The sequence below is a fragment of the Mytilus californianus genome, unplaced genomic scaffold, assembly GCF_021869535.1.
Source record: "Mytilus californianus isolate M0D057914Y unplaced genomic scaffold, xbMytCali1.0.p SCAF_3, whole genome shotgun sequence".
In the NCBI taxonomy this organism is placed as follows: Eukaryota; Metazoa; Mollusca; class Bivalvia; order Mytilida; family Mytilidae; genus Mytilus; species Mytilus californianus.
The window spans coordinates 217,405-231,458 of record NW_026262679.1 but is presented as its reverse complement, the minus strand read 5'-3'; the positions used below and the strand labels follow the sequence as shown (position 1 = coordinate 231,458).

General features: G+C 32.6%; 1 protein-coding gene and 1 long non-coding RNA gene across 2 annotated transcripts; both read right to left on the bottom strand.

Annotated features, from left to right (window-relative positions):
* Positions 1-122: 122 nt before the first annotated feature.
* On the bottom strand, positions 123-3,903 carry LOC127733783 (uncharacterized). Its single transcript, XR_007997152.1, has 3 exons — positions 3,833-3,903; positions 225-1,696; positions 123-170 (listed from the first exon to the last, which is right to left on the bottom strand). It is a non-coding gene; the product is annotated as an uncharacterized LOC127733783 (long non-coding RNA).
* Positions 3,904-6,478: 2,575 nt separating this feature from the next.
* Positions 6,479-13,731, bottom strand: LOC127733386 (uncharacterized). Its single transcript, XM_052242757.1, has 3 exons — positions 13,698-13,731; positions 7,641-9,021; positions 6,479-6,800 (listed from the first exon to the last, which is right to left on the bottom strand). The coding sequence occupies exons 1-3, from the start codon at positions 13,703-13,705 to the stop codon at positions 6,792-6,794; spliced, it is 1,398 nt and encodes a 465-aa protein (XP_052098717.1). The 5' UTR covers positions 13,706-13,731; the 3' UTR covers positions 6,479-6,791.
* Positions 13,732-14,054: the final 323 nt, after the last annotated feature.

Sequence of the window (14,054 nt, the reverse complement as noted above, 5' to 3'; positions counted from 1 at the left end):
CGTTTGACCTTTGACATATCTTCCCAGGTTTAGAACTTTAGGTACCAGTATAAACGTCTGACCTTTGACATATCTTCCCAGGTTTAGAACTTTAGGTACCAGTATAAACGTTTGACCTTTGGCATATCTTCCCAGGTTTAGAACTTTAGGTACCAGTATAAACGTCTGACCTTTGACATAGCTTCCCAGGTTTAGAACTTTAGGTACCAGTATAAACGTTTGACCTTTGACATATCTTCCCAGGTTTAGAACTTTAGGTACCAGTATAAACGTCTGACCTTTGACATATCTTCACAGGTTTAGAACTTTAGGTACCAGTATAAACGTCTGACCTTTGACATATCTTCCCAGGTTTAGAACTTTAGGTACCAGTATAAACGTCTGATCTTTGACATATCTTCCCAGGTTTAGAACTTTAGGTACCAGTATAAACGTCTGACCTTTGACATATCTTCACAGGTTTAGAACTTTAGGTACCAGTATAAACGTCTGATCTTTGACATATCTTCCCAGGTTTAGAACTTTAGGTACCAGTAACAACGTCTGATCTTTTCCCGATTGTATCTTATTCCCGATTGTGACATTTCATTTTTAACAGGACTGGGTCGATACCGCTGCTGACGGACTATCCTTTTACGAGGGTATCATCAGCTCAGTAGTCAGTACTTTAAAAAATAAAATACTGACATGATTTATAACAAACCTTTCATAAATTGTTCGTTTTTAAATTCAGAAATTACTAAGAGACCAGGTTTCAACTCCCTCAAGGAAAATAAAAATAAGAAGATTAGGTATGATTGCCAATAAGACAACTCTCCATAAGTAACCAAATGACGTAAAAAGTTAGCTACTATGGGCCATCAACAATGAGCAAAACCCACACCTCATAGCAAGCTATAAAACCGACAAATGTATAACCATTCAAACGAGAAAACCAACGATATATGTATAAAACAATAAACGAAAACCAAATATAATATACAACTTAAACGACAAACTTTACCTTAGATGATTTTGGCATTTTTGGTCATATTGTTCTTCAACGGTTTTGGTTCTTATACATCTGTAGTTCTCAAATATTCGGCTTTTAAGACAAATGCTTCGGACGTATGACATTTAGAAAGTATTATTTTCTATTATGTCTGTTTATTTTGCTCACACATTGCTCACATATTTTTGTCAATTTGGAATTCTATGCGACTGTCATACATCGTTTGATGTGTTCGAGCTTTTGAATTTGCCATATGAGAATGGACTTTCCGTTTTGAATTTTCATTAGAGTGCGGTATTTTTGTTATTTTACTTTTCATTTGTTGAGTGTGGATTCACTTTGCGGTTGATGCTTTTAAAGCAGGAGCCACTTCCTCTGTCGATGCACCCTGTCACACTCCTTCTGACAATTGTTACCTTAATTATCTGAACAGTTTTGCTGTTCTTTTTAGACTCCTTATGATAAGCAAACTCCTATATTATCATGTATTCCTTATGTACATAATAATTGAATGAATAAATGGGAAAGATCGTATGTTGGCATCATGTGCAATAAAATTGGACCGTTAATGTTATTATAAAAATTGACAGAAATAACATTAAGTTAATATGGAGTTCTAAAATAACAAATTTCTGTATCTGTACATCATTCTTCTTTATAAATTTTTCGTCCTAAATATGCATGAAAAATTTGCCAGTAAATGTACTATAGGTTGCAATTCTGTAAATATACACAATGCAATTTCCCATAGGAACTCCCTTTGCGGCTAAAACTGTGACACTTTTACTATGAAGTTTCGTGAAAAATAATATCCCAGAACGGAAAGTTTATATGCACTACTTTTTTATTCAAAGGTCAAAATATAGGGCTGTGCGGCATATTTTCAACATTTATATGCCCTGAACTTCTAAGAGTTTAAACTTATACTAAAATTCTATACTACCCTTACCTTCATATTTGGACTTCCTAAGAATTAAAATTTAGGCGCTACCATGTTTTTCTATACTGGTTACATTCCCAAGTGATGTCTCTATGAGATGAAACACAGAGATCATAAATGGGAACCAGTACATTAACAAATTAACATATCTATGAATATTATATATCTCCCCAAAAGAGGCGTGGTTTGAGAAACAGCTGTATTTACAAAGTGCAACCTATACAAACATTTATTCAAATAGAAAACCTTCTAAAAACACTTTTTCTCACAACAATATTTATCTATCAGAATTATAGCCTTAATGAGATCACTGCATATACTCTAAGTTTCCTTTTACAGTACATTTTATACCCCTACCCCTATTTCAGTTTTTTAAAGAATTTGAAAACAATACTTTAATCATTGCCAGCTTACCCTATGTGCATGTTTTCTGACATGAAATGTCTAAAACATGTTTGAAACTATTCTGATAACAAATTGAAAGCATTTTAGAATACTATAAATGTATTGTTTAGTAGTTAATCATTCCAACATTCAAGATTATACAAAGTATCCAATCCTGCCTGTGTCTCCAGTCCACATCTTACTGTATGCCTATTTGTCAATGAAAGTTCACAATTTATATCTCAAATAGTCAGTTAAGAATTCTTGTCACAACAGTATCATCTCTAACCATATAACTAACATAAGTTAGTTAATGTATGAACTAGAAGTGTCTAAACAAAGCCATATTTGCAAAATTGTATTTAAGAAGATATCAGTCTGGTGCATAAATTCACTAAAAGTTTGATAGAAATGACTGCTTACATCTTATTTTTGCATAACTTTCCAGCACAGTTATTGTTTTGGTTACAAAAGACCTTGAAAATAATAAAATCATAGCATTTACAAGTTAAATTATCTGTTTTATGACCCAGGGTAGGCATTTTTTTTCTGTTTTTTGCCCCCTGGGGCCTCACATTTCCTAAATATTTTCCCTGTTTCTAGCAATGTGGAGTATTTAGTACATATTTAGGATAGAACACACTATTGTAAGTTTTATTGAGGTCTTTTTGTAATTCTAGCTTGTACATTTTAATGCCGCGGTCACAAAAAAACACATTTAGGTGTTACGGCTTACTTTTGGGTTATCGACAGGACAAAAATAACCTAACAAAATTATTTAGGAAGGATCAACGAGTTGCAATGACTGCGAAGAGTAAATTTAAGCACTTCTAAACAATTTAAATCACAAATAGGCATATATTATGAATTATTTTGAATTCAGGGCTTTAAGTAAACCATGCATACTGTAAACTGTGAATTTATGCTGAGTCATCATAGTTAAGGCTCAGGATTTTCTCAATCTTCATGAAATATTTATAAAACTTCATATTTGAGTTAAATTCTTTAAAATCTCTGAGATAAACCAGATTTTGTGAAATTCTGTATGTTCTATTTTTTAACCCTATATAGGTTGCAATTCTGTAAATATACACAATGCAATTTCCCATAGGAACTCCCTTTGCGGCTAAAACTGTGACACTTTTACTATGAAGTTTCGTGAAAAATAATATCCCAGAACGGAAAGTTTATATGCACTACTTTTTTATTCAAAGGTCAAAATATAGGGCTGTGCGGCATATTTTCAACATTTATATGCCCTGAACTTCTAAGAGTTTAAACTTATACTAAAATTCTATACTACCCTTACCTTCATATTTGGACTTCCTAAGAATTAAAATTTAGGCGCTACCATGTTTTTCTATACTGGTTACATTCCCAAGTGATGTCTCTATGAGATGAAACACAGAGATCATAAATGGGAACCAGTACATTAACAAATTAACATATCTATGAATATTATATATCTCCCCAAAAGAGGCGTGGTTTGAGAAACAGCTGTATTTACAAAGTGCAACCAGTAAGCAACACACAATCATTTTTATGATGTTTACGTTACAGAAACTAAATTGACATGTAAAGGTTCAAAACGTAGATGTAATTTCTTTTTAGAATAAATATATATATATTTCAGGTCTTATAGTCATAGTCATTTTCTTCTGAACATCATATTTATCCTTTATCGCTGATTTTATGACGTTTGTTTTACTCGTCCTTCTTGGGATACTATTGATGACGAAATGTTTAACAGATAGTGGCCCGAAACGTTAAAAGCGTGGTTTGACATTAATCACTTATTTTCATAATGTATAATATGAAAAACTTTCAAGCAAGGACTGTACTATGCGGAAAAAATCTCGCAAACTAACATTCCGATCCTGTGCTAGTAATTTAAATTCAATATACAAAAACTAATTTTATATGAATCGCCTCAGCCACATAGATAGTTTGTCATTCAAAACGATGCGGAGTTATGTATATGCTTGTAATCATGAAAATTAATCTCAAAAAGATAACCACTCGCTTAAAGGGAGGGAGATAACAGGCAGGAAATCTTAAACCACAAACCGAAGTAAGACGGACAACACCATTTGCTCAGAAAAGATAATCACTCGCTTAAAGGGAGGTAGATAACAGACAGGAAATCTTAAACCACAAACCGGAGAAAGACGGACAACTCCATTGGCTCAAATAAGATAACGACTCGCTTAAAGGTAGGGAGATAACAAGCAGGAAATCTTAAACCACAAACCGGAGAAAGACGGACAGCACCATTGGCTCAGAAATGATAACCACTCGCTTAAAGGGAGGGAGAAAACAGCGGAAAATCTTAAACCACAAACCGAAGAAAGGCAGACGACCCCATTGGCTCAGAAAAGATATACACTCGCTTAAAGGGAGGTAGATAACAGACAGGAAATCTTAAACCACAAACCGGAGAAATACGGACAACACCATTGGCTCAAATAAGACAACGACTCGCTTAAAGGTAGGGAGATAACAAGCAGGAAATCTTATACCACAAACCGGAGAAAGACGGACAGCACCATTGGCTCAGAAATGATAACCACTCGCTTAAAGGGAGGGAGAAAACAGGCGGGAAATCTTAAACCACATACCGAAAAAAGACTGACGACACCATTGGCTCAGAAAAGATATTCACTCGCTTAAAGGGACGGAGAAAACAGGCGGGAAATCATCTCTGTTTTAAAGTTTAGTTCTCAACTGACACTTACTGTCACTTCTAGATGCAAGCCAAGATATGACGACTCTAGGAAAAACATATACCCAAAACGTCACAAATAATGTCGTCAATAAAACAAATCAAACATATTGTTAATGTAAAGAATGCTTATGAAACTGGTTTTGATTGCTGATTAATAAAAAGGAACAGTGATTTACTGATATTCAAAATTTTACATCAATTATGAATATAGAATCCAAGAAAAAAAACCTGAGGCAATTACTTGCACTCCAAACAGAGCAATACTGGGTTGTTGAACAGGGTATACATATCCTGTCGTGCAGCTGAGTCAAAATGATAACTATGAAATAGAACACAATCGGCAAATTAACAAATCAGATGACTTTTCTACTTATTAAAGATCTGAGGAGTGGACAATTTATTTTTCGTGAATTAAGACGTTTCGATCAACTAGACGATGAAAAGTACCGTAAAATTTGCGTATTGTCGATTTCCGTTGTTCTCTCTCCAAACCCTGCTGGATGAGTTTTGGGTTAGATTGTAAATGAAAACTGTATAACGTGAACAGCACACGAGTGACGCATCCATTTAGATATGTAAATGTCATTAGAAGGGATAGAGGGCTTGTTACTGAGAAACAGGAAGATGAAAACTGAAATTATTACGTGTGTCATTGGTCCTGGTTGGAAGTCGTCTTTTCGAGGCAATTTTAAAAAAGAGATCTAGATATAGCAAACCGTCTTGTTTCATTAAAATTCTTAGTTTCAGATTCACAGGAATGTGGGAGATGTAAGCACTTGCTAAAATGTGGATTATTAAGTGACAGAACCTCATCAATTTATCGGAACGCGGCGCTAAATAACTTTGCAAATAGTGGTTAAAATTGATTTCGCAACAAGTATCTTGAGGCTTTGGCAGACACACAAGAATATGACGTCGTTTGTAAAGACACTTATGTAAATTGGTAAATTGGGTATCCAGTGGAATGAAAGAAGATTCAGTTTTCAATCATTAGTAGAATTTCAAAAAGAACATAATTATATTACGTTTCCAGGAACGGCCAACGCCTAACTTCTTTCTTAATTAGTTTACACTAAGTAATGTTTTTGTTAAACGATATTGTTTGTGGTTTTATTTCGGTGACAGGAATATATATATATATATCTTCATTGGGCTGTATTACAGGCATATCCACAGCAGGGACAGAAATTGTATTACAACCCTATTAAATACAGGTAACCATATTCCATTTTATAGTTACTTGGAATAGTAACGGATCGAACCATCGCTGTATATTTTTAATAACGGTATTATTTTTTTAGACATATTGAATGAGTGAATTTTTGCATATGTTCAATATGTCATAACTGAAAAAAATCGCTGAATATACTTGTGGTGGTGCTGATCTTCAACAATGTTCATTTTATAGTTTTAAAAAATGTAAAAAGAACGATAAACAACCAGGGATTATGTTTATTTTGTATACGAACAACTGTTTTAAAAATAACAAAATATCGTATTTAGTTGTCAATGAATAATATGTAAGTACTAGCATATCAATTCCCTTGAATAAGGTAACTAGTGTTATTTGCAGTTTATATGTTCAATGGTACTTTTGAATATGCTATAAACTTTGAATAACGAACAGTCTGTCTTCTATTTATCATGGTTCAAAAAGGTTTTATAATCCTGATACCAAATATGTGATTGTCGAGAAACACTATTGTCTTCTTTGCAATGGAATTCATGTTTTTCTCTCGCTATTTCGTTCTCTAATACCCCTGTTATAAGAAAAATAATAATGTCACCTTATATACTTATAATAAACCATTTCACACAACTAAAAAATGCAGCTATATTGTCTTAAATGATTTTTTTGTTGGTACGAGCTATCATTGGTTCACAGCACAATTTCTCTTGCTTCATTTCAACTGCTCATATATATCCAATAACACATAATACCAACTCCTTTTGTATTTGTACTTTGTACTTACCAAGACCAACCAAACGTTTGCCACACGTGGAGCAGGATCTGCTTATCGTTCTAGAGCACCCGAGATTCCCATGATTTTTGGTGCGGTTCGTGTCGTGTAGTTTTGTATGTTGAATGAAATACGGCATAGTGTATAAATGCCTGAATACGTGAAAAGCTAGACGACCATCATCTGACTTGGAATATTAGTTTCTTAATTTATCAACTGAGAAATGTATGTTATAAATCATTTCAGTACGGAACACATGACTTCTGAACTTATTATCGTCTCGGGGACTAAAATCCTATCAGTATCGGTATCGACCCAATTCTAGTAAATAAATATAACACAATATAACAGAAACAACTTCTAACATTTTCTTAGACTGACGTTTCTGCGTACATTTGTTTTGTATTTTTACATCTATGGCTTTCGGACGCACGAAATGTATAAAGAGTAATTGGCAAATAGAACAGTAGTACTTTGACAACTTTTGTATGTTCCTTGCATAATTCCTAAAAGTAACGCGGTCATTCAATTGTTCTAAATTATTTTTATTTTTCGTTTATAAAAATAAATGGTAGCTATTTAAATCATTATTGATTACGTGATCGACATTTATTACCATACTTTCTGAACAATACTTACTCCTTTTCGGGATAAACCTGTTCTTGCATGATAGTTTGGCGCTTTGTGATATGCTAGTTCCGTTGGTCGTCCACCTCGTGTGGCAGATAATCTATTTCTATCACCCTCAAAAATCCTCCCTTTCACATTTCCTGACGGAGATTTACTAAAGGAAAGTAACTGTACTTTGTATGGTTTCATGATAAATTGTTTTTGTGCTTTTCTGTTCTCCCCTGTATGCCCTCTCGATCCTTCTCTCGATAATATTCCCCTTCTCATGGATTGAAGCTTACCCCTGTTGTTCCATTTACTGTGTTTAGATAACATAATACTAGCTTTCTTTGTCATAGTTTTGAAACGATTGGCATTTTCGCGTACCCAATTCAAAATTGCCTTCAAAGCTGGACTTACAGATAATGAATTGGCTGTATTGGAAACTGAAGGCGAGATAGAATGTTTTGTTTTAGCCCCTAACATGGCGATTCTTTTTAGTTGCATAACTGACTGTTCTAAGTTCTGTGAGTTCTTTTTGGTGACTTGTGACGATTGTAAACGTGAGCGTGAAATACGATGATCTGTTGGTATCTGAGTGATCACTGGAGATCTGCTGTTTGGAGAAACAATGATCTTGTCGTTTTGAAATGCGTTACTAAAATCCAAAATGACAGGCATGTCCAGTTGTCTGCCTACAGATATTGCATTATTAGAATCAACAACCACATGTTCATTTTTATGGTTCATTACGAAATCATTCTGAACTTGCGATAAAAGATTAATTTTGAAATCTTTGTTATGCAATTGATTGTCTGTTTTGTATTCAGGATACGATTGCCCACGTTCATTTTGAAGTCTCGCATCATACCTTTCTTTGAGCGGTAATTTCATTGGATAACTTGGTCCTGGAAGATTTCTTTCTGGATATTGAATAATTTGATCCTTACCAGATGGTGTCTTCTGATGAGACAGTTTACCTATTACCTCACCAGTATGAGGATCTATTATATCAATTTCATTATCCCGAATCCCAGAATCCAGCAAGCGTATTACCTCCATAGCCAGTGGAGAATGGTTTGATGGAGGTAGTTGACTTGCTTCAGGCGATGCAGGAAATTTTCGGTCCATTGGTAAGAGCTGTCTCTCAGTAATAACTAAATCTAATTTTCCGGTCTTAGGATTTTTCTCAATTGAAAATGTTGTATCTGGTACTGACACTTCAGGATTTTCCAGTGATGAAATTCTACTTTTACTTTGAATGGTGGCAGGTTTTGAGTTCTGAGTTGTGGCACTGTTTTTTCCAAAACGTCCATTGGATTTTGTTTGTGATAGCTTCCCGAAAACAGGTGTACTTTGAGGTGTCGCATAGCTTATGAATAAAGCTAAGGCAACAAACCACTGTCTAACCCTAAAACGGTAAACGAGAAACTATAGATCACTACAGATTTCCTTATCATACAAGAAATAATAATAATATATATATATAAGTCTCTAAAACTTTGTTATAAGAAACTTGGCTAGGAAACTACAAAATATACAATATAAAGAATATATGAAAGGACAAATTTTCAAGTTTAAAGATTGATGAAACTCTCTTATGGTAATACGCGAGTTATCACCTATGTATTAGACATTTTAGCAAAATTTACTTGTTCTTGATTAAACAAAAATACTGTTTCATGTCTAACCCTTCTAGTTTTTTGTGCCAAAAACTGTTTTGCGTTTATTTTGAATTTTGAAATAATTTTCATCTGAAAACTATATACAGTAAAACCTGAATAAACCGGTCGGATATGGGACTATGAAAAAGGGCCGGTTTGGACAGTGGGTCGGTTTATTCAGGATTCCGTTTTGACAGGAAGTATTTTGGATGTAAATGTTTTGTCTAATTGTAAATTGTTAACTGATAAATGCAAATACCGTAATAGTCTATTTATTAAAAGTTATGTCATGATTTGTGTGAAAATATTGTGACATGAACATTACAAGTGTTCCCTGCCTTTTAACAATTTAACTACGCACGATCGTTGTTATGAGTCTTCGTATTCATTGTCCCTCGAATTAAACAAAATAATATTTTAACTTTGTTTTACATAACCTCGTACGTCAAATCGACCTCGATAGCATCAGCCTCCGACTTGTCAGTTTCACTTTGATTTCAGGTCGTTTTTCATTTGCATCAAAACCCTCGCGTTGTTTGAATTATTCAACGAGAGTTTTGTTTTACATATACTTCCATCGTTCATTTCCTACTTTGGCATAGCCAATTAAAAACAAGGATTTTGAAAAACGAAATTGCATCATGATCGAAACATTATCGTACTTCTAGTTTACAAGAGTTCAGGTAAAAGACAATCTTCTTTTTAATTTTGTGTTGAGTGTATTGATAAAAAGTATTTAACTCAATAACATTTACACTTAAGAACATGAGATGACTCTCGGTTTTTGGTTGGGTTCGAGCTGCTCATTTCTAGTTTTCTATGTTGTGTTTTGTAGACTATTGTTTGTCTTTTGGTCTTTTTTCGTTTTTTTTCCATGCCTTTGTCAGTTTGTCTACGACTACGACAGTTTGAATACCCCTTTGATATCATCGACCTTGCTTTTGACGCAACGCTCTTGGCGCAATGATATACCAAATACATTGATGTTTAAGATGCTATTGCATGGTTAAATATGTTTATGAGCGACCAACCCTATCCCTTAACTGGGACAGTGATGTAACAGTCAACATAAGAACAATCTGAAAAAAGTTGCAATTGGCTTAATTCAAAAGATCGGTACGAAACACAAAAATAACTAACATAAAACCAATCGACACAAAGCACCGAGATAGAAGTACTCGCAGTTACTGAACGGTAGTTCAAGGTCAATTACAACTAATACTGTGTGTTACATGAATCACGTTCATCTAAACGTAAGAAACAATCAGTACACATCCAAAGGATTTAGTGTAAAGACGTCATAAACATTCTGAAAAACCCATGACGTTGTGTAATGCCAAAATATAAGTAAACAGTATCGACAGTATATAGGATCATGCATTCTCATAATTCTACATATATCGCAATATACTGTAAACCAATTTATTTTCGCGGATAGTTTATTTTGCGTTTAGCCAATATCAGCTGACTTTGCGGCGTTTTATTTTCGCGGTTTTCCAATTTTTCTTGATGTATTTATATGAGAGAAGACCCCAGTTTTATATTTTACGCGACGATTTATTTTTTGGGAATTTTTTCCACTCTCGAACGTCGCGAAAATAAATCGCTTGCGAAAATTAGGTTATTTACAGTATACTTACTTATGTGTTGATTACAAAAAATCAAATGTTGATATCGATAAAAACAATATTTGAAAATGTTGCTTCTTTGTTTAATTGATAACATTTAAGAATAAGTTTTTTTTTAAGGATTGATAAGTTAACATGACACGTATCTAAATTTACAGACTTTATAAACAAAATCACCGTAAAAATTAGAATGTAATATTCCGTTTTTGTACACGTACAACCAAACTTCCTAACCAAATCTTGTATCTATGAAAGAATTTGATACATGTTTGAATAATTTATTGTTACGAAATCCCTGATTTAATAATTTTCCAATTTTACATACATTACGTTCATTGAAATCTAAAACGCAAATACAGACACGGGTAATTTTTGGTTTTTGATGTTTTTTATGGCATTCGAACTGTTTCGATTATAGCGCCACTGATGAGTCTTATATAGACCAAAAAATGCGCATCTGGCACACTAAATTATAAGCCTTGTATACTAGATTAGTTTTTTTTTGTACATAAGTAAATTTGTTTTGCTAGCCAACTTATTAACATTTATGGTCTAAAATGCTGTCTACATTTATATTTTGGCATTGGACAAGGTTAAGCTTTTCTCCAACTACTGATGACTTCATACTAAATTCGTTGATGTTTTTACTGATTGATATTCTAGCCTGGGAGAACATTTTATTTATCAGTTGAGATTAGTCTTTGAGCAATCTTCCGGTAACTGTGTTCACTCTTAGATCGGCATATACAACTGACTTTTACAGTGTGTTCCTTTGCTTTGCGGTCACACTAATATCCAATGTTAGTGTTTAATGAGGGGTACAAGAGAGAGAGAGAGAGGTTAATGTCTAAAACATGTTTCATCGCGCAACTTTCTTTTTATGTATAAGAGTTTCTTTCCTTTGTTTGTAGAAAAATATCAATCGAAACAACTTATTGAGGTGATGATAGACTGAGTCTGATTCTTCTCTTATGAGTTCCACCAATGATAGATGCTTCGGTTATACTAAAATCTGTACTTGTATCATATATATATTTATATCAATTTATTAAAATTAAAAGGGCCTTTTAGTTGATATGTTACATTACTTTCGAAAAATTATTTTGTTTTTGTTTTGGTAGTTAAAAGTAGAAAGTTCTTCCAAAAAACGTTCGTATCTAAAGTGAGATGGATAAACACTATGGGGCGTCATCTTGAATATTTTGCCGATTATTTATCGATTTTAACAGTGAATGTTTTTGAATTTGCAAACATATAAACAAAAATAAAAATAAAAATTCCGTATTTATCACATGTGATTATTAAAATCCTGATCTGATTTTAAAAGATAGACTTTAAAATTTTTTGAATATTTAAGCTTTAATTTAAAATTAGCCCGAGACAGTAACTTTTGATAATATTATTAGTATACAGCAATCAAAAACGATTTTTCTTGAAATAACTTTAAAGAAGTGATTTAAAAAAATCTCCGTAAGCAAAATATTAAATTTCCAATTTTTTTGACTTTCATCAAATATTGATTTTCTGCTTTATATCTTAGATAAAACAAACATACAGTTAGGAAATGAAAACGGTATTTTTGAAACTAACTTGTAAATGCATAACGGTAATTTAAGAAAAGTTATCGTATAATAATTAATGTCTTTCTACTTGAAATGACGTATTTTTAAGTAATAACATATATGTCCGTGCACCTCCTGTAGAGCACAGCCCTGACATAATTTAACAAAATAAAAAATAATAATCTTCATTGAAAATGTTAACCTAGCATACTACTAATATTAAAAAATGTACATGTTTAAATGCATTAATTATTACAAAATGTTGAGATGATACACATATGAATAATATATACAAATTTATTACACTTTTACGTTCCAACCTTTGAAAAGAATCATGTATTCATATAAACCGTTTGTCTACTTACTGCTTATGAATGGAACTTTACAGTCGTTAATACTTTAGTTTTTCGTTTGAATTAAAAAAAAAAGATAGCTCGTGTGCTGTGAAATTGGGATTTAAATTCAATCACTAAAAAAACTGCGCTGTGGAGTTTACCTCAGCTGTTTCAAAGGACAATGTTTAGAGCAACTTTATTTTGAAAGCGCTTCCACAAAATCGCAATAACATTATTCTTTTTGTAGTTTTATCACGGTAATCTCACAATGAAAATACAGTCAATGTCCATAAGAAGTTAATTCTTATTCATATGTTGCAATTCTATTTAGTATATGTTCCTGGAAGTTGTGATAATTCCCCGACTTACATTTTTTTTTCAACGGCCAAAATTTTAACATTTTTTGTCATTTCTTAATTTAAGGGTTATATTCTACAACAAAATAGAAACAGAAACTTTCTGTTTGTTTTGAAAATATTAATTTTTTTTTTCAGAAATGATATTGATGAATGTTTGTGAAGGGTAATGTATTGTCTAGCATACCGAGTAAGAGGTGCTTATATAATGTATACACAAAACTCATTAAAGATGCATTAGCAAATCAGACAATTCAAAATTAGGTATTTATAAAAGTGATAAATATCTAATTTCGAGTTCTTGTAGTCTAAATTATTATGATTTCAGAAAAATACAGTATAGATACGCCATTTTTGAATAGAATGTTTTAATTTTGTGTTTATCAATTTTAAATGAACTATCCGAAGCAACTACGCTAAAACAATTTTTATTTGTATAAAAAATGAATTTTAATTTTTTTTTATATCTGTAGAGGAAAATTAAAGGCTAACACATTAATGCAAAAAGAAAATCACCAAAATGATTAACAAATAAGACTTACTGCATCATGAAAACAGTCACACCACAACTAACACATGGACAGTTATTATGTTAGTAATAAAATGTGTGTCACCCAAATTAAAATTATGTTAATTACTACCGTTGAGAAATATGGAAATAAGGACACGAGCAAAACTTTGAACCTGACTTCTTGCATATGTTTTTAAATTACAAAATCAATTAAAAATACTTCCTACGTATTAATTAATTTTCTCGCTAAGAATTAATGGCAGAGTTAATTTCTAAGTTTTGATAACAAAAAAGGAAGATTATAAATTACAGATAGTTAAAACATAAAATTTCCATTTCCTCAAACAGATCTTAACCTTACATTTGTTAAAACAATTGGAGAGTGGTT